The 20,431-nt window shown below is 47.4% G+C and overlaps 1 protein-coding gene across 1 annotated transcript in view; it reads right to left on the reverse strand.

Moving 5' to 3' along the window:
- The window catches only part of MARCHF4 (membrane associated ring-CH-type finger 4), a 116,086-nt gene that overhangs the window by 8,229 nt on the left and 87,426 nt on the right, over positions 1–20,431 (reverse strand). Inside the window, exons 2-3 of the mRNA XM_004033179.5 lie at positions 17,462–17,617; positions 11,558–11,750 (exon numbers count right to left, since the gene is read on the reverse strand). Coding sequence (XP_004033227.1) covers positions 11,558–11,750; positions 17,462–17,617 — 349 coding nt within the window. The remainder of the gene's footprint in view (positions 1–11,557; positions 11,751–17,461; positions 17,618–20,431) is intronic.

Below are 20,431 nucleotides of genomic sequence, written 5' to 3' on the forward strand. Positions count from 1 at the left end.
TCCTCTCCTAGACCCAAAGGCCTTTGTGCCTCACAACTAAGAGTTAACTTACCAGTGAGTATGTATTAATATTAAGCTTTCAGAGTGTTTGCCACTTACTCACCTTGCGGCTTTAGGTAAGGGACTTCCTCTCTCTCAGACTCAGTTTTCTCATCAGTAAACCCTTCCTCATAGGGTTGTTTTGAGATTAAATAAAGTAATGAGTCCTGCGTGCCAATACCTGGTACTGTGCCTGGGACACATGTAACACTCAATGCCACATGATATTGATTATCGTAGGGGAGATTACAGGACACAAGAAAAGCCCACTCATCTCTCTTCCTCCTTCTTCATTGTCAACCTTGTCCCCAACACAAGTACCTGCTCTTTCATCTCCTGACTCCCCAGCCCTCAGTCAAGTCATTGTTTATAGATGAATGACATGCCAGAGGTAAAAAGCACTCTAGAGACCAAATGATTCTCATACTGGTGCCTCCTCTCCAACCACAGAGAAGCACTCTCCTTCCCTGCAGAATTCCCCACTGTCAGACAGCTGTGGGGTGAGGCTTAGTAGTGTCTCACTCTGAAGCCCTACCATTGCCAACCACCCATCTTCCAGATTCCACTCCTCCAGTGCCCAGCCCTGTTAAGAACCTGGACCAAAGCACATATCAGGCAATGGTTGAAAGAAATGAATATAGCCAACTATTTTGGGTGAGTTCAGGGGGTACTGCTGGGAAAGGCCAGGTTGACAACATCACTGCCTGCCCAGTATTCTCCAGGGTGCAGCTTTATACTGGACACAGGTATGGCCAAGCTACATGTCACATGAGCTATTATAAAATTACAAAGCTTATTATAAAGTTACCATAAAGTTACAAAAGTAGTTTATTTAAGTAAACATGCCAACACCTTTCTATATCGAATCAGAGTTTTGTCTTTTAAAATCCCAAGGATTGCCCTTTGGAAATAGGGTATTTACTCCTATTGGGCTATCCCAGTTCAGAACATTTCTGAAAATTGCTCAATGGGGTTGGCCTTCTGTGACAGAGATGGCTAACGGTCCACTAAAATCCACACTCCCTTTCCTTGGTATAAAGTTGCCACTGAGAAGTTACATTTTCTAGCTTTTTGCACCAAGGTGAGACCAGGTGACTAGTACTGAATGTGACCACAAGCCAGGCCAGCATTTAAGAAATGGGTCTAGGGAACACTCATTCCATTTGATTTTATAGAATGAGGTTTGCCCAATAAAAATAAAAACAAAGAAAAAAGAAATGGGTATTGAGAGAAAACGTGTGCAAGGCTGGGGCAGAAGATGACTTATTCATGCTCTCTTTAATTTTCTATTAGCTGGAGGCAAAAGACTCAGCAGCCCAAGGGGCCTGTGGAGCCCAGAGATGGAAGGAGTTTGGGACTCCAAATTGCTGTGTGGAAGAGAATCTCCTACTGCTCAGGAACTTCTATTGGGTTAAACCACTGACACATAGGGGCTTATTTTTTTCTATCTGCTGAAGGTACCCTAACTAACATACCTACAGCTCTAGGTTAGGGACCACACAAGAAAAGAAGTTTGTGGCTTGATGGCATGTTTCATATTGTCCCCAAAATGTATTAGCTGGCTTGAGCTTCCACCTTATGTATCAAATTGGGGCTATTTCTAGTCACAAACCCACTGCCAACAGACAGGCCACTCCTGAATCTGTTCTGTGCCAAAGACAGTTCCCAAGAAATATTCCTAAAATATGTTGAGCTTTGTCAGAACAACTGGGATAAATGAAATGCCTCTCGAGGGGTCTCTTTGGAAAAGGACAGTGCATCTGCTTCTAAATCAGTCATCTTCATCTCTAAGCAACCAGCCACTTGGCTGTGGAGATTGGTGGCCGTCACAGGAGGCCCCGGGTGGGTGGGAAGGAGTTAACACGGAATCTAGAAAACCAGATAAGCTACATGCAAGTAACAGAACGTGGATGGGCATCATCTCGCCAGTTTCTACAGCTGCTGCTTCTCATGTCAGTTTTGTGGCCAGCCCACCATTGCTGGGGATGCCCCATGGCCACAGGTGTCAGCCTTTGCAAGCCCTGGCATCTCAGTGTGGAGGTGACATCAAAATCCTGGGATGTCAGACCTGGAAGGAACCTGGAGGTTGTCGGTTTCACCTCTCTCATTTATAGATGAGGAACTAGTTGTAGAGAGAGGGAGTAACTTGTCCAAGGCCAAAGAGGTGATTAGTAGCTGATATGGTTTGGCTGTGTGTTCCCACCCAAGTCTCATCTTGAATTGTAATCCTCATGTATCAAGAAAGGGACCTATAATCCCTACATGTCAAGGGAGGGAGGTGATTGGATCATGGAGGCGGTTTCCCCCATGCTGTTCTTGTGATAGTGAGTGAATTCTCACAAGATCTGTGTTTGGAAGTTCCCCCTTCATTCTTCTCTCTCCTGCTGCCTTGTGAAGAAGGTGCCTCCTTCCACTTCTGCCATGATTGTAAGTTTCCTGGGGCCTCCCAAGCCATGTGGAACTGAGTCAATTAAATCTCTTTCCTTTATGAATTACCCAGTATCAGGGAAGTTCTTTATAGCAGTGTGAAAATGGACTAATATAGTGGCTATTCTGGTCTTCAGACCTAGATCTGCTTCCTAGTTTCTTGTACTGCACTAGGCTGCCTCCAACAAATGTTCCAAGTTTCCTAATCAGGAAATTAAAAGGTTTTACAGGTAGAGTCATTTCTAGCGAGGAGGAGAGGAAGGAATTTTTGTGGCATATGTATGTTTTGTAGTTAACGTGGGTTAAAATTAGGTTTGAAAGAAAAATGTTTGTACAATCCTGCTGCCCCCATCCTCTGCCTATTTGCTATAAAATGAGATTTAAATTCCTTCATCTCAGAGGACAGGGGCCAGGCATCTTTAAATCACTGAAAAGAACCTCAGGGGACCACACACAGAGGAAGCTTAAAAAAAAACAAAACTTTCTATAATTTTGCTGATTACCATATTCTGCTGTTTTAAAGCTTTGGAAATAATCTCAGGAACATTCCTTTCCTTGCTTCCCCTGACCCCATATCAATCACAAGTTAAAAACAAACATGATGAAGAAGAGAGCCTCATCTTTGCAGAGTTGACTATTTGATGTCCAATCTCTTACATCTGTGGAGTTAAAAAAATGTTTTTTTGGTGCCAAAGCCCTTCATTAATTTGCTCTTGTTAAATCCTAATAACTTGACCCACTGGAGCAGAGAATACCCCATTTGTTTGCTGGGAGGCTCTGTCAGCTTCTCTGCAGCAGAGGACAGCGTCATTAGAGATGACAGAAGAGGAGGCAGGTGGAACGAGGACATTAGATATAATCAGATCTTCTCATTGAGGGGACATCGGTGAGGGAACCAAGAACCTTCAAGAAAAAGCACTACTCCAAATAAGAGCAGACTTTTAATGACGTGAGGACACAGGTTCAGGCAATCTCTATATCTAGGCTGTGGCTGCATTCTGATTATAACAGTTTCGGCAAACCTTTCTTGAGTGTTCCCTCTGAGGGGAATCCACCCTGATCAAGTGCTTCCTACCTGGTCCCTGTTGATTACAAGGACACACTCCTTTACATTTGCCACAGTGCTCAAACCTCTGAACCACCCTCTGCTGATGGTGTTATTATCCTATTTCATAGACAAGGAAAGGGAAGCAGAGAGAAGTGCCAGTTCCTCAAGGTCACAAGGTTAGTAAGAAGCTGAGCCCTGGGCCATTCTGTAGTACAGCTGCCACTTGGGAAACCCACCACTCTGGCCTTTGTGACTCAGTCCTTCCTATTGTTTTCTCGTTCTCTATCTTCAACTGTCCCTTACTTGGTTAGTGTCCCCTAGTTCTCTGTCCTCAGCCACATACTCTCTGAGCACTGCATTTTCTCATCAAAACCCACAGCTTCAAACACCTTTTATTGTTCACTTCCAAATCTGTCTTCAAGCCTCATTATCCAATTGCCTACAGAAACCTAGGCATCCACCAGAAATTTTTTTTTTTTTTTTGAGACAGGTTTCACTTTGTCACCCAGGCTGGAGTGCAGTGGCATAATCATAGCTCACTATAACCTCAAACTCCTGAGCTCAAGTGATCCTCCTGTCTCAGCCTCCTGAGTAACTGGGACTGCAGGTGTGCACCACCATGCCCGGCTAATTTTTTAAATTTTTGTAGAGACGAGGACTCACTATGTTGCCTAGGCTGGTCTTGAACTCCTTGTTTCAAGTGATCCTCCTGCCTTAGCCTCCCAAAATGCTGGGATTATAGGCATTAGCCACCATGTCTGGCCTACCAGAGATTTTTAACCCTCTTTTATCACCAGCCCCAACCCCATCAGTCACCAACCCTTGTCAGAACAGGACCAATGCCCTCAACATCTTCCTCTACGTCACAGGAGGGGACCACCTGTGTGCTATAAAAGGCCTCTCCCTCTTTCTACCCTGACAAAGAAACCTCTTCTTAGTACTGCCTTCTCCTCCTTGTATTCCATAATGTACTCCATGTGTCTTGTTTATCTTCTACTACAAACTCTTGGCTTAGAGAGGCTCTTGCTTCTCTGCCTGGATTTTAGGCTTAAGGTAGTCCTTTTGTTTTGATGCCTTTGCCAAGGACATACCCTTTTGTTGTCCTTTGTTCTATCCATTGCCCATCCCATTCTCAGGCTCCACAATGGTGCCCATTCCCCACTCAAGCCACACTCTGGGACTCTCACTCTCCTGAGAGGGACCCAAACAACCCTATCAAACCTACATCCTAAATACCTCTCAAGGTCATCCCTACACTTCTTCCCTACTGCCACTGTGTTGCATCTCTATTTCTTGCTTAGCCTATTACAAGCATTTTCCAACGAAGTCCTTCCCTTCCCTATTCTGTCCACCTCTGACCCATTCTCTCCATAGTTGCTAGAGTTCAATTTAAAATGCACATCTGTTCATATTTCCCCATGTGAACTAGAGTTCAATTTAAAATGCAAATCTGATCATATTTCCCCATTCGAAATTTTATCAATGCCTCCCCACCACCAGTGGGGTCAAATCCGAGTGGCTTAGCACATGACCCATGACTCTGTGGGATTTGGCCTGGCCAACTTCTCCAAGCCCCTTGCCCATCACCCACCTCCCAGCCTGACTATTTGCATTGAGCCATACAGACTCCCCAATATTTCCTAAGCATACCTGGCTCACTCATGTCTCTGCACCTCCATACAATGCTAGTTCCTTTGCCTGAAGTACTCTTTCCCCCTCTTCTGGATGAACTTTGATTTGTCTTTGGAAACTAGTTCCTTCCTTCAATAAGCCTTCCTGGACTCCCCCAAGAGAGTCAATTGCTCTCTGCTCTGCTCTACCTTCCTCTGTACCATGTACAGCCCATCCTGGATTGTGACTTATTTGTAGACTATGAGCTCCTTGAGGGCAAGGAATTGTGTCTTATTCATCTTTTTGTGAATGTTCCCTAGTTTTGGGAACAAAACAAGGCAGCCAACAAAAGCTACTGAAGGAATGGATATGAGCCGCTCTGACTCAAGTTCCTCTTTCCTGGGCTCACACTCATTCTTATGTTCAGACCTCAGTCCCAGCTCTTATTATATGGGGTTCAGTGATTACCTTGTCTGCCTCCCCAGCAAGAAGAAAGATTCTTGAAAGCAGGTGACTCTTTCATTTGAGTGTATATACCCAGGTTCCTCTGAATATTTCTTTCTTTTTTTTTTGAGACATGGTCTTACTGTGTCACCCAGACTGGAGTACAGTGGCACCATCATAACTCACTGCAGCCTTGGCCTCCTGTGCTCAAGCAATCCTCCTATCTAAGCCTCCCAAGTAGCTGGGACTACAGGTGCACACCACCACACCTGGCTAATTTTTTTTTTTTTTTTTTTTTTTTAGAGATCTCTGGTAGGCCAGACATGGTGGCTAATGCCTGTAATCCCAGCATTTTGGGAGGCTTGGAGATCTCTAAAAAAACACCCTATGTTGCCTAGGCTGTATCAAGCAATCCTCCCAGTTTGGCCTCCCAAAGTGCCAAGATTACAGGTGTGAGCTACTGTGTCTGGCCTGAATAAATATTTTTAAATTAATGAATAAATGGATTCCCCAAGTTCATGTTAACTAGATTTAGCTTCTCTCACCTGAAGAACCTTTCACCAGAGTGTCTTATAGGGAGATAAACCATAAAATTTCATCTCAATTTCTCAGGCTTCTCTCTCAATTGATGTGAAAATAACACAATCAAAAAGGAGATGCAACAATGGCTAACCTCCCAAACCCTGAATATAGGACAGGAGCAGCTGGGGCTCACTGAATTTCTGATTGTTACCAGCAGTTATCATGAGGGTCAAAATATTACTGGACTAATATCCCCCCACCCGGCCTCCCCAACCAAGCTCTGCATTTGCAATTTTACAGAGCAATCAGAGAAGAAATAGATAGTAGAAAGAGCCCTGGAATTAGAGCCAGAGGTTCTTGGTCCAATCCTCTGCTCCACCATTTTCTTAGCTGTGTGACTTGGAGCACAGTTGCTTTAAGCCTTTCCTCACCTGTTAAATACGCATCCTAATGCTTATCCTGCTTATCTTTTGGGGCTAATTGGTTTCTCTCTGTTCTTGCAGGGATGTCACAGTTTGTTCCATCCAAAGCAACATACGTTTGGCTTTCACAGTGGCATGCATTAGTCTAGAAAGTTAGGACCCTAAGCTAAGAGATGCTTTGTCTGTCGAGGCAGCTTGTGTCAGTAATTGTACAACCCTCTGGTATAACCAAGTCTAAAGATATCATCCTCAACTCTGGAGCTGTGCTGTATCAAATAGGGAGCTCAGACTTTCCTGGCAGTCATTTCAGGCAAAATCCTTTGGTAAGCACTGAGCCATTCTCCGAGAGTCACTGCTCTGGAGTCTTCTCATTGACCGCTAAGAGCCAGTGGGATGGATACAGCTGTGGATGGGGTTGAAGCAGCTCCATGGGCAGCAAGCAGGCAGTGTCCTGTACAGCATCCTCCTGGGTTCCTGGCAGGGCATATCTGCAGAGCTGCAGTTGGCTTTCGTGAAGTTTCTCCTTGGAGCCCCTCCCACTTTCATGAGCTGTCCCTCAGCACACCGCTCCAAAAGGAAAGGTAAATACATTGTTAACGATTTGTTAAAACCATCCATTTTATGTTTACTCGTATTCTTTACTATCTGTGGCCATTTAACAGTCTTAGGGAATAAACAAATTGTCCTTGGTATCTGAAATATAAAGAAAGTCTAGAGACTCATCGCAGCAGATGGTTTTGTTCCTCTTCTCTTACTCGGCTTTTTGAGCCAACACAGGGCTAGACTCATTTTCTTTTCTCCTGATGATAACATTTTTATCTCAGGTGCTGAATTGCTCCACCCATCCAAGGAGCTTGGGCCTATGGATATTGATGCTTTTTTGTCAACGTTTTCCTCAACCAGCATTTCTTGAGAAGATGCCCCTCTGCTGAAATCCCTTCCACCCACTCTCTGCCAGAGAGCCTTCTCTTCCTCTTCCCATTCACATTATCTTCTTCCACTCTCTCAGGACTTCTGGAAGGGAAGTCCTTTCCCCCTTTTTCATGGAAGCAAACTAACCTATCAGGTTTTGAAACTGTAGAATGCCTCAGATGTAAGATAGATGCCTCCCGTGGCTCCTGCCTTTGTTTCCGCCTTCGTGCAGCAAGAAGACCATGCTGCACCTCCTTCTGGCAGTCCCAGCCAGGTCTCTGTTCCCTGTTCTAGCTTCTCTGTCTCTCATTGGTTCAGTAAATCCGGTTTGGGTGGCCAGAGGTCCAGGTTCATGGGTGGAGGCAGGAGGTGGTGGGAGAGGGTTGATGGGGACATTTTCTCCTTCTCTCAAAGCAAACTGCACCCTGGGTTGGCATTCTGGAAATTTGATGAAGTTTTGGAGTGTCGGTTGTGTTACAGCATCAGTTGAGTTGGGGGCAACCCCTGGTTGATGGGTGCTTTATTGGGGATGCCTGCTGGGAGCCTGTGGCTTTGGGCTTCCCCGAGCACAGTGACCTGAACTGAGTATGACTTCTGCAGGAATCCTGGAAATGATGCTCAGGTGGACCCTATACCCATGGTTGTGGGCCTCATCTTCTTGCTCCTGAGGTACTGTTTGGGAGCCAAGAGAATAGCCGGGGGCTAGGATGTGGAGTGCGGTGAGGACTCCCTGCAGAGGTAAGCCCGACTTGCCATCCCAGAGGCTGTGGTTCCTGTCCTACATTGCCCTGAGTGAATCTAATGCCAAGTGTGCTCTCTGGAAGTCCCCATGAGTCAGAATGTCTAGTTGAGCCTAAAAATAAAGATATCCCTGGCAGGCATTGCAGGCTTTACCCGATTCTCCCTCCAGAGAGCCCTTAAAAAGCGGATATTTTTGCACCAAATTGTGCACTGTGATGCGTTTTCCCTCTACTGGACAGAATACTGCACAGAAGGAGAAGTTGAATTTCACCCTCAAACCACTGTCATCACTACTGGTTATCATCATTTTACCATCATTAAAATCCCCATCATTGCAACCCCAAGAACCTGTTTGTGGATTCCCACCATTGCCTTGCACCTCCCACTCTCTTGCAAGATCACATATTACTCCTTTTTATTTCTTCTCCTAGCATTTTCCCCTGTGGACAGCCTCTCCTACGAAAACCCTGAACTGAGAGTTCTACTCTGCTGTGGGAGTCAGCCTAAGACAAATGCTTCTGTTTCAGAATTTCACAATCTGAAAAATGGGAAGACGAATCCTTGCCCCCGCAGTCATGCTCTGAAATGGTATAGGTTCTTATTATAATCAGTACAATGATAGAGCTGTCTGAACTCCTTAAAGGTGAGACGGTCTAAATGTCAATAGATCTCACCACTTTTGGATGACACTGAAAGCAAGTAGGGTCCCTCTGCATTCCCTCTCCCATCCCATAGCTGTCTCCAAGCAGTCACTGGCTTGTCAGCACAGAATGGATAAATTATGGTGTGCGTTTGCATCTTGGGCTATTATGTTTTCCGAAGAAAGGAAAACAATGAAAACTCTCAATATTCAGCCCACTCTGCTTCTCCCAATAAATTGAAGGACTGAGTGCCACATGTGTATAAGAAAAAGAATTAGAGAGATAGAAGTGTGCCAGGGAAAAGGCAGGCAGCTAGAAAAAAGCCAAGAAACAGGAGGAGGAGGAGAGATGGCACAGAGCCCTACTCAGAGAGAAACACCATGAGAAGGAGAGACCAGAGCACCAGGCCAGGCTGAGCAGGAGCGCTGGGAGGCTCAGAGCCATGGGGAACAGACCTATGCATGACAGCCCCCTTGTGAGTGGACCCAGGTGCACTCAAAGTCACAGGTGGCATCTGTAGGTTTTCCATAGGTCACACCATGGGACTCCTGCTATCTGGTGCAAGACAGCTAATGGAATGAGCACTGGGTTGTGAGTCAGGAGACCTCGCTTTTAATCCCAGATAAGAACCTTGAGCAGATTATTTCCTCTCTCTGAGCCTCAGTTCTCTCAGCTGCAAAGCAAGCAAGCCAGACTGGTCGATGACATGGTCTCTTCTATATTCAATTCGGTCTTCAAATCTGTAGAGCCATTGGTGGTAGCGGGCATTTATGCTCCTCTCTTTTGCCCGTGCTCCCTCCAGGGAAGGAACTTATTCCCCTGCCCTGTTACCCTATTGATGTTGGGCTTACTGACTACTTGTGTTAGCCAATAGGCTGTGGGCAGAAGGGAGAGTGCACTAGTTCTGAGCAGGCGTTTTGAGATGCATTGCAAGTTTCCACCAAGCCCTCTTGTGCTCCTGCATTCATCTAGGAAAATAGCACACCCAGTAGTCCCTGCTCCATTAGCCTGGGTCCCAGCATGAGGAGACACTCAGAGCAGGCCTGAACCCAATGCACAACCAGAAGTTAAGCCCAGCCAACCTCAGCAGAACCAAAGCCATCTCCCAAACCCCTGAATGGGAAATCAATGTTTGTTGTAAGGCACTGCGATTTGTGGAATTGTTTGTTACTGTAGCCAATGCTGACTAGCTGACTAACACATCATGTGACAGGAAAGCATGTCTTATAGGACACCTCAGAGACTGATCTAACGCCTGCCTGAAGGAGAATGAAGGGCAGCTAGAGGGGCCCCTCCACTGTTTCCCCCTTCCATGCCAGAGCTGCTGTAAACCTCCATATGGAGACACACCTGGCTTTTGGCATCAATAATCCAGGGCTCAGCAGGAGTAGGAAGGGAGTTTGGTGGGAGGGGGAAAGAAATTAGAATGCATCAATGTCAAATTGCTCCCTGTTCACAGTCCTCCAAACCTGGGCTGTCTGCCTCTCTCACTGACTAGGTGCTGTAATTAAAAGACTCTTGAACTTGGAGTTGATATATTGGTTTAGCTAACGTGGAGAGACAGCAAGATGGCTTAGAGAAGTTTACAAGTTCCAGCATCCCTGGTCTCTGGCTGCTGCAACCAGTATGTAAGTCTCCAGGCTTTTCTGATCCCTAATATTAAAGAACTCCAAAGAAATTCACACAAACATCATCCCAGCCAAATTCTAGCTAATAGATATTTTTCTGCCAAACAGAGAAGTGTAGCATATTTAATACAATATACATACTAATAACACCTGGAGAGGATAACTGTGGAACTCTAATGCTCCCAGGACTGTGACTTAGGGGATAACCTGAGAGTTCTAGGGTGGGATGTCTGACCAGCGCTTCCCCACCTCCTTAGCTGCTTGGACCATATCTTCAGAGTCATCAGCCACAATCATCTGTTGGGGGAGGGAGGGGAAAGACCCAGCCCTCAACCACCCAAACTACATGGTGGAAGAAAGGAAGAATATAAACTTGGGGGTGGGGTCAGGGAAGGAGCAGGATCTAAAGCAGTGGGTTCCAATTTTGTTTTTGTAAAACACTGAAACCTTTTAAACGAAACCTTATCTGGAACAGAAACACATGTAAATAGATAAAAGAACAGAAGCCATGATGAAACCGGAGTGAGGATTTGAAGCCTCTCTGTGCGGCATTCCTTTTCCATTCCCTGGTGGGATGGGAGAGCCTGGAGCTGTGTGTGAGGCCCCAGTATTACACAAAGCTGGAAAACCACTGGATGAGAGAAACTGAGAGCATTGAAACAGGCTTAGAGAAAGCTGGAATAAGGCAGGGAGTGGGGGCAGATTCAACCATGGCTGTCTCTAGGCAGTTTGCTGTGAAGAGAATGGAATGAAATGGGCAGGCATCCCTTGTCATGCTTGGCAGTGTAGGGTGCACAGTGGAGAGGAGGTCATGCACATCCTGCTTGAGGTACATAGACTAACAATTTTTCCCAAATCCTCCTAGAGGCAGGCCTCATCTTTATCTTCAACTGTGCAAGACAGGTTTGTTTGGGAAAGATCTAGATCTTCCTTCTTTTCCCTGCCTCCTCCCCCTTCCCATCCACCCCTTGAATCCAAGCCTCTGGCCTCTCCTGAGCTCCCAGTTCTCAAGCCTGGGGCCATATCTGCTTCAGCCTCCCACAGTGGGGGATCCTGAGGGATCTGTCCATCCCACGAGCACATGGTTCCCCACTTCCCATGGAGACAAACCCCCAGACCCACCTATGCACACCACGTCCATGAAGCCATACATCCCGTAGCAGATCTGGAAGAGAAGGTCTTGGCGCTGCCATCTTGCCGAGGGGCTGAAAGTTGACCAGATGAGCCAAGAAATACTGGCGATGAGGAAGAGGGAGCCCAGGATGGCAGCTGCAACCTGAACCTTCTCAATGACCGTCAGAGAGATGGCCTGCCACTGCAGGGGAGAGAGTGGCCAGTTAGCAGTTGCTTGGATGCCCTTATTCCATTCCCACCCCTCTTCTGTCTGCTGCTCCAACAGCTCACCTCTGATTTAAGATTTAAGCCAGGGCTTTCCAACCTGTGGTACAACAAACATTTTGCAGGTTTCTGAATTTCACATTGAACTTTTGATGCAGAGGAAATCTCTGTCACACCAAATGATCACAGTTCATTGTAAGGAGAGGGCTCTAGGTGGGCATGGCTGGAAAGGAAGACCCTTAGACTTGATTATGATATACACAGAGAAATGGAGGGAACAATGAAAATGCAGAGCTAGTGAGGGTGGTGTTCTAGGCCCCCAGATGATTCTTTTATTTATTTATTTATTTATTTATTTATTTATTTATTTTGAGATGGAGTCTTTGCTCTGTTGCCGGCTGGAGGGCAGTGGCACAATCTCGGCTCATTGCAAGCTCCACCTCCCGGGTTCACACCATTCTCTTGCCTCAGCCTCCCAAGTAGCTGGGACTACAGGCACCCGCCACCATGCGTGGCTAATTTTTTTGTATTTTTTAGTAGAGACAGGGTTTCACTGTGTTAGCCAGGATGGTCTCGATCTCCTGACCTCGTGATCTGCCCACCTCGGCCTCCCAAAGTGCTGGGATTACAGGTGTGAGCCACCATGCCCAGCCTGCCCCCAGATCATTGTTTTCAGAGAAACACAGTCTATTTTCTCACTAACAGGTGCTGAGAGTGCACAGGCTTTTTTGTTTTTGATTTTTTTTTCTTGCTTTCTACAACATCACCTTGCATGCCTCTTAATTTATATGCTAGAGATTACCAGTTCAGTAGATGAGAGAATGAGATGTGGGGAGAGAGAAGAAAAGCAGCTTATAATTTACTGAATGTATATCAACACTATTATTTCATTTTTTAACAGAAAAAGCCCTGTGCTTATACCAGTATTGACAGATGGGTTAAAGGCTAGGGTGTGGGTGAGTTTCAACTCTGAAAGTCCATGATTCTATGGCTGATCCAGGCAGTACAGGTCTGAAGGAGCCAGGAGTTAGATTTTTAACTTGGGGTTTATTCATGCACTTACTCAAGGAATATATATTGAGTATTTTCTATGTGCTGGCCACTATGCTAGGTGTTGGCAATGAAGCCCTAGGCGAAAACAGACAAGGTGCCTGCCCCTGTGGAGCTTACAGTCTAGGGAACTTAGACAACAATATAATTATTTGAACCTGCAATTTATCAAGGGTAAATCAGGGAGGAACATGGCACAATGAGAGCCGGTGATAGGGGGATTCGACTTCCCAGAGGAAGCAATGCTTGAGCTGACTAAGCGGTTACTAGGCAAAGAAAGGAGGGAAGACTGCTCCCGGCAGAGGGAAGAGCATGTAGAAAGGCCTGTGCCAGAAGAAAGCATGGGAAGGATAAAAGCCTGGGAGAAGATACAAGTGGGTGGAGTGGAGACAGCAAAAGAGCTTGTGGGGTGAGACAACTGGAAAAGGAAGAATGAGAGATCACACAGAACCTTGTAGAATATGCAGAGACTTTGTGCTTTGTCCTAAGTGTAGATGTGATGATATGAATGGTTTTAAGCAGAGGACTGACAGGATCAAATTTGGGAAGGTAGGGGGAGGACATCTTTTGACTGGACAGATTTGCATAGCACTCTGCAAGGAACACCCCCAGAAAGCATTTCACTGAACTCTGAGGAAAGGCAGACTACTTTCCCTCTGCCAACAGGGAGACCCGGATGGAAGCATTTGATTCATTCTGGCTGCAGCTGGGATTGGCCTGGCCAGTGGCCTCCAGGGAATTTTAACTGTTGGGAAACATTTCACTTGCTGGTCCAGACATAGGACATCAGCCTCTATATTTAATTAAACAGATAGCCTCCATTACAGGTAATTGGGCCTTTACATTTTCCACTGTTTCCCCCTGCCTAGGGTTACACATAATGAAAGGATTTTCCAGAAGATGACTTCATCATACAGACTTCTTTCATGCACAACAAATGCTTTTTCCAGGGCCTGCCCTGCTGCCTGGAAAGAGGGCTTCTGGCTGAGTTTTTGTTTCTACCATTGAGGCATCCATCATCCTCACTTTCTCCTGCTCCTCTAGACTTCAAAAATGCCAAATATAGAGGCCCAGAAAGCTTCTCTTCATCCCTAAAGCCCCTTCTACCACCTCTGAAGCCAGCTGTGGAACCTAAATGGGGCTCCTGACTGCAGTGTGAAGCGTGACGAAGGAGCAGGGTGGGGTTCTATGGACAAGGCACTCTCCTGCTGTCTGTCCCATATGAGGTTCCACAGAGATGAGGGAGAAAGCAGAGAGTGAGCGAGCTTTGAAAACTCACAGGAGGGCTGGGAGGGGGAGAGGGACACCCAGGGTACCAGGCTGCCACCAGATCTCCACTCTGATCTCAGTATCATGAGGTTTCTCCATACCCTGAACTCCCATCCTGCAGCACCAATGAATGAAGAGACAAGGGGAAGAGCACAGAGACTGGATGCTGTGTGTCTTAGAACAGGAAGGGGCACCGACTGAGGGATCAGATGACCCGATCCTGACTGGGCTCCGCTCCTGCGCACTGAGTGTGACCTAGGAGAAGTCAATCAATCATGAGGACCCTCAACTTTCCTTTCTGTAAAATAGAAATAATTGGTCTTTCCTGCTTCCTAGAGTGTTATGTTAAATGAAATCACTCTTAAACCAGTGCTTTGAAGGGCATTCTTAATGATGTTTCAGCAAAAATACAGATCAGCCTGTCAAGGCGGGGATATTCCCAAACGTGCCTGTGCAGAAGTTAAGACCTGGACCCAGGAGTCAGACCCCCACATCCACTCCATCACTCGGTAGCTGTGTCACCCTGGGCAAGTTGGTGAACCCTTCTGTGTCTCCACTGTCTCATCTGTAGGTTAGGAAAAATAATAGTGCCCACTTCACTGGGTTGTTTCCAGGACTAAATTATACAATATATGTGAATATTTAGAACACTGACTGGCCCCTCATAAGCACTAACTAAATGTTCATTAATAATTGCAATTCACATGTAACAAAGAGACAGTAGGAAGCAGCCATGAAACCTTTAGACTCTCAGGGCCATGCTGTGCCTCCTTTCTCAGTGGTTCTTCTGGCTGGAAATATTGCTTCCGGAGGGTCGCTGAGATGATGCCCCATGTGACACAGGAAACAGTGTATTATTTCTCACAACTTTTTTTTTTTTTTTTTTTTTGAGACAGGATCTCGCTCTGCCACCCAGGCTGGAGTGGTGCACTGGCATAATCATAGCTCACTACAACCTAGACCTCTTGTGCTCAAATAATCCTCCCACCTCAGCCTCCCGAGTAGCTGGGACTACAGTCATGGGCTACTACTCCCAGCTAATTTCTTTTGTAGAGACAGGGTCTCATTATGTTGCCCAGGCTGGTGTTGAACTCCTGGCCTCAAGTGATCCTCCAGCCTCAGCCTCCCATCAGTGCTGGGATCACAAGTGTGAGCCACCATGCCTGGCCTATTTCTCATGACTCTGTCTGGGGCATGAACCAGGAGGTAAGAGAACCAGGAGACCTGGAAGGAGCTTCCCCTCTCTGATAGCAGAGGCAGGCCTGGGATTCCCATCCATTGCTCCGCCCACTTGTGGTGGGGCCTGCCAGCTCCATCCTACACTGCAAATGATCCAGCTGGGCTGGGGCATAGTAGCCCAGAAGTTGCCCACTGTACTGAGCAGGCAGCTGTCTCACATGTTGCTGGGCCTGAGGAGCACAGGACATACAATTGGGACAATTTGGACCACAACCACACAAAATTGCTTCTAATCCAAACTACTTCCTTCTTCCAGTGCTATCCAGAAGTGAGATGGCATTTACTGAGCACACACAATTGCATTTCCAGGAGCAACAGAATCAGAGGGAGCCCCCAGCAGTGAGTGTCAAGAAACTCACAGTGGAAGACAGGGTAGGGACTCAGGAATATATCCATATGGATCCTTATAGATCCATATTGCTAACACTGCCACTTGCTTACCTGACTTGGGAGATTAGAATAACCTTTTCATTTTTTACCCCCAGGAAAAAGTTATCCCTAAATGCATTTTCACTTTATGAGCCAAGGGTGGAGCCAAGGAAGGGTGCTTTGGGGTGGGCTCGTGAGTTTGGAATCTGATCCTTTCTTGAGGCTTGAGCCGGCTGAAAAGGAAGGGGAGGGTTAATGCATTCAGACCCCTGCTGGAACCCAGAGGACATGGAGTCAGCTGTCTCGTGACACTGCTATTTTAAGACACTTTGAGATTTTGAAATGAATTGAAGATGGAACCAGCAGAAGGGAAAGGCATCTCTTTATGACCCCTTGGTATACTACTAAGAGGGCTAAGGTGCCTGGGGCTTTTAGTGCCACCTTCCAGAAATGCCCTGCAACCCCAGCACACTTGTGTGTGTGCAACACACACACACACTCATTCCTGGGATTGCCCCATGTAAAACTCTATGGGGTGTAAAATAAAACACCCTGGACACCATAGCTGTGGGTGCTTCCAGCTGCTCCTCCATGCAAAGACCCCACCGCCACCATCCCTCCCAACCCCCATTACCCCTCCTGGGCTTTCAGGACTCCTCCCTCCACCACCACCCCAGAGAGGAGGAGTGAGACTGTGCCAGGAGCTGAAGTCCCCATCCTCACTCTCATGCTCACTAATTGATTATGTGGCAGCTTAATTGGCTGATCATGGATATGTGGAGGTATTTTCAGAAGCAAAATGCTCTTTGTATGTGTGTGCTCCTCAAAGGAGAACTGCTTGATTTGGGGCATTTGTGAGGGTGGCACAGGCCTGCCAGCTCCCCTGGGGACAATGGATGTGTCAGGGCAGGGATAGAGTGGTGGGGGCAGGCAGAGGATCCCTAAGTTCTGTCTGAATCTGTGTGGCAGGCCCTCATTCCACCCTGGCCCTGCCTGCCTTTCCACAGCAGCTTTTTAATATTCTCTCCCCTTCTTCTATTTCTTATTGCTCTTATTCCCATTTTTCTCTGCCTCCCTCTCCTGTTTCTTCTGTTTTTCCCTCTGTCCCTTGCCATTGGAAGTGTGATCTCTGAACCAGAAGCATCAACAGATGCTCCACACCTACCGAATACAACATCCCTGCTCCAGACCTACAGAATAGCCTGCATTTTGAGAAGACTGCAGATCAATTACATGCACATTGATGTATGAGAAGTGCCATTGAGTCTATTCTTCTTATTTCTTCTTTACCAGCCCATAGCTTGATCTCAGTCCTTCTCCTCACCCCTCCCACCTTCTGTCTTTTTGTTTCCTGTTCTCTTCTGCCCTCTGGCCTTTCTCTCTTTTTCTTCTTCTTCCCTGCCTCCTTCGTTTCTTCCTTTCCTTTCCTTCTTTCTTCCTCTCCTTTCTGCATTCATTTATTCATCCTTTCACTTACTTATTCTGCCTTTTCCCTCTGATTCTCCACACTTCTTTCCTTCTGTATCTATTTCCCTCTCTTTGCCCCATCTCTTCCTCTTCTTCTTGCTGAAGTTTAAGAGAAAACACAAATGTCCTTTCATCCCCTCCTGCCCCACGCCGCCCACCGTGCTTGCCCACCCAGCCCATCTCCTTCCTTTTCCTCAAACTGCCCTGAATCTAAGGTGAAGTAAGCCTCCTGCTGAAGCAGGTGGTGTGGAAGCCCCAGGCCCAGCAACCCCACCAGGCAGCCCTGGGTTGTACCTGCAGAGGATTTTTTGTGCTTATGGCGATGACGTGGTACTTGTAGTAGCACAGCTCGCAGCTCCAGCAGCCCCGCTCACTGATCCACTTGATGAGGCAAGGCTGGTGTGTGCACTTGACCGAGCCATCACAGCGGCATGGGCTCAGCAGCTCCCCCTGCAGGGAGAGAGCACAGGGTGATGAGGCTGAGACCTACAGTGGCTGGTGGGTGAGTGATGGGCGGGAGGGTGGCAGCTGCAGCCTGGTTTGGGCCACCCAAGTAGGCCACAGGCTTTGTTTGGGGGCACCAGACTCCATGGAGGAGGCCTGGGCTCCTGCACCCCCACCATGAGGGCCAAACCATGTTGGTCAGCACAACAAACGGCTCTGAGCCCCTGCTACTACTTGATACAGCACAGTACTATTAATTACTAGGGTTCTATGAAGATGAGCGGGCTGGTTTCTGCGGAAGCCTCTGCTGTTCACAGTGGGGTGTCAGGCTGCAGAAGTGTCTCCGTAAAGGCTCAGCCAAGGGTTGCAAACTCAAATGCCCTCAAGGACAGACAGGCAACAGAGATAACAAAAGCTAGCTAGTGGAGACTGAATTGGAAGGATCAGACCCAAGCTAAAGGGAAAGCCACCATCAGCTCTAGCCAGTGTAGATGTGGGGATCTAGGAGGTTGGACAAATGCCCTCACTGAAGGCCTGGGTCCCTCCAGCCACCCTTGGGCCTGGCTGGGGGTAGCTAGGAAGCCCAGTTTGGAGGAGTTGGAATCAGAGAGGCAGAGGACTCAACTGAGCAAGATGGTGTCAGGATTTGAAACTTCCTTTGAGTGGACGGCAGCATTGGGCTCACTCTCCAGAACTTCCCATGACCATATGTCAGATGGCCATGGCTGAAACCTGTGTTTTTTGTTTGTTTGTTGTTTTTGGAACAGGATCTCACTCTGCTGCCCAGGCTGGAGTGCAGTGGCACGATCGCGGCTAACCGCAACCTTGATCTTCTGAGCTCAAGTGATCCTCTGGCCTCGGCCTCCCAGGTAGCTGAAACTACAGGCATGCACCACCATGCCCGGCTAATTTTTTATTTTTCTGTAGAGATGGGGTCTCTTCACGTTGCCCAGGCTGGTCTTGAAATTACGGATTTCCATCTGCCTCTGTAATCATGCACTTGGCTGCAGACTGTAGAATCAGCTCTTCCTTCTAAGATTCCTGGAATCATATTTCTTTTCCATTTCAACTCCTATCATTCAAGGATCTCACTGTGGCCTGGCTGAGGTTTGGAATGTCCTTTAACACCCGGTCTACCTGTCAGCTGTTACTGTCTTCAAGATGATTCGAATGCCGCCTCCTACTGGGAGTGGTCCCTGACTTCTCCAGGTTGAGCACAGTGCTTTGAGCTCTGAGTGCCTTATGCTGAGTGACTTGGGCTCATCCCTGTTAGCACACTTGGCACATCATTATGAGGGTCTATGCATATCCCTGTCTACCCACGAGAGGAGCCCCAGAAGGCAGGGTGAGGTATTCATCTTTGCACCCCTTTCCCCCAGTGCCAAGCCCTAAATAAGTTTTCATGTTTGAATAAGTACATGAAAAAATAAATCAAGTGTCTTCTCAGGTTGCCTGCACTGCCTTGAGGAACCGGAATGAGAATGCCCACTCCGTGAGAAAGGGAACCACATCCATTTTGTTAAGTCTGGGAACAAACATCTTGCTCAGTGCCTGGCACTCTGTATTTGTGCAATGAATGAACTTGGCAGAAATGCTCAGGTGCTCATCCCCATGAAACCCTCCTTGGTTCCCCACTCTGCTCCTCCAATATCAACAGGCCCTCTTTGCTGTGGCTCCAGGCCCTTCCCATACCCTCTGTTATAGCACGCCCCCATTTGCCCCTCACAGGGACAATATCTTATCCATCTTTGCAGCCCTAACATCTAGTAAAGGGCCTGGTAAAGTTTGATACTCAATCCAACTTTGAGAGCTGAACGCATGCATATCTGTTTTATGAACGAGAAGTTTTGCTTCTCTAGGACATGGCCAGCCTTTGACTACAGGTAGGCAGCCACCTCCTGGAGAGGAGAAGAAGAGGCTGGAGATGCCCACGTTGCTGGGCATTTGGCACACCCATCACGGCCTAAGGGCCCTTGTACTGAGGAGCTGCTATATGACTCTGAAAAGGAAACAGGAGGGGGTGAGTGGAGAGACATGCTGGGGGAGAGGTGGAATTCCTCATTATTCGTGGCAGCATTTCCTAGGCTCATTAATTCTAACAGGATGAGCTGGGTTTGATTAATCGGATTGTTAAGCAGCCATGTCAAATTGCCCATCAGGTAAGAGACATTACTTCTGGTCCCTGGCAACGGTGCTGAATGACAGTGAAGTCTCCACGCCTTGCTTCCCAAGCAGCAGCCAACAGACAAGGCAGGAAGAGCTGGGGCACAGCTGCTAACAAGACCCGGGCTCTGGTTGTGGGACCATCGGGGCTCATGGGAGCCCCCCGAGCCTCAGCATGCTAATCTGGGTGGAGAAAGGAGGAGCGTGACCTGGCCTAATCCCAGTGCCTGGCTAAGGGGCAAGAGGCCAGGACTATGCTGCTTCCCCTCCAGCGAACCATTCATTTTCCTTTAGGGAGAAGAAAACCCCAAAAGACAGCATAGGTACTTGCTTCTGGCATTACAAATATTAGAAAGCAAGGATGGTCCAGGTGCGGTGGCTCACGCCTGTAATGCCACACTTTGGGAGGCCGAGGCAGGTGAATCACTTGAGGTCAGGGGTTCAAGACCAGCCTGGCCAACATGGCAAAACCCCATCTCTACAAAAAATACAAAAATTAGCTGGCCATGGTGGCATGCTCCTAAAACGCCAGCTACTCGGGAGGCTGAGGCAGGAGAATTGCTTGAACTCAGGAGGCAGAGGCAGAGGTTGCAGTGCCAGCCTGGGCGACAGAGTGCAACTCCATCTAAAAAAAGAAGAAGAAGAAGAAGAAGAAGA

The sequence above is a fragment of the Gorilla gorilla genome, chromosome 11 (genome assembly GCF_029281585.2).
Source record: "Gorilla gorilla gorilla isolate KB3781 chromosome 11, NHGRI_mGorGor1-v2.1_pri, whole genome shotgun sequence".
Lineage (NCBI taxonomy): Eukaryota > Metazoa > Chordata > Mammalia > Primates > Hominidae > Gorilla > Gorilla gorilla.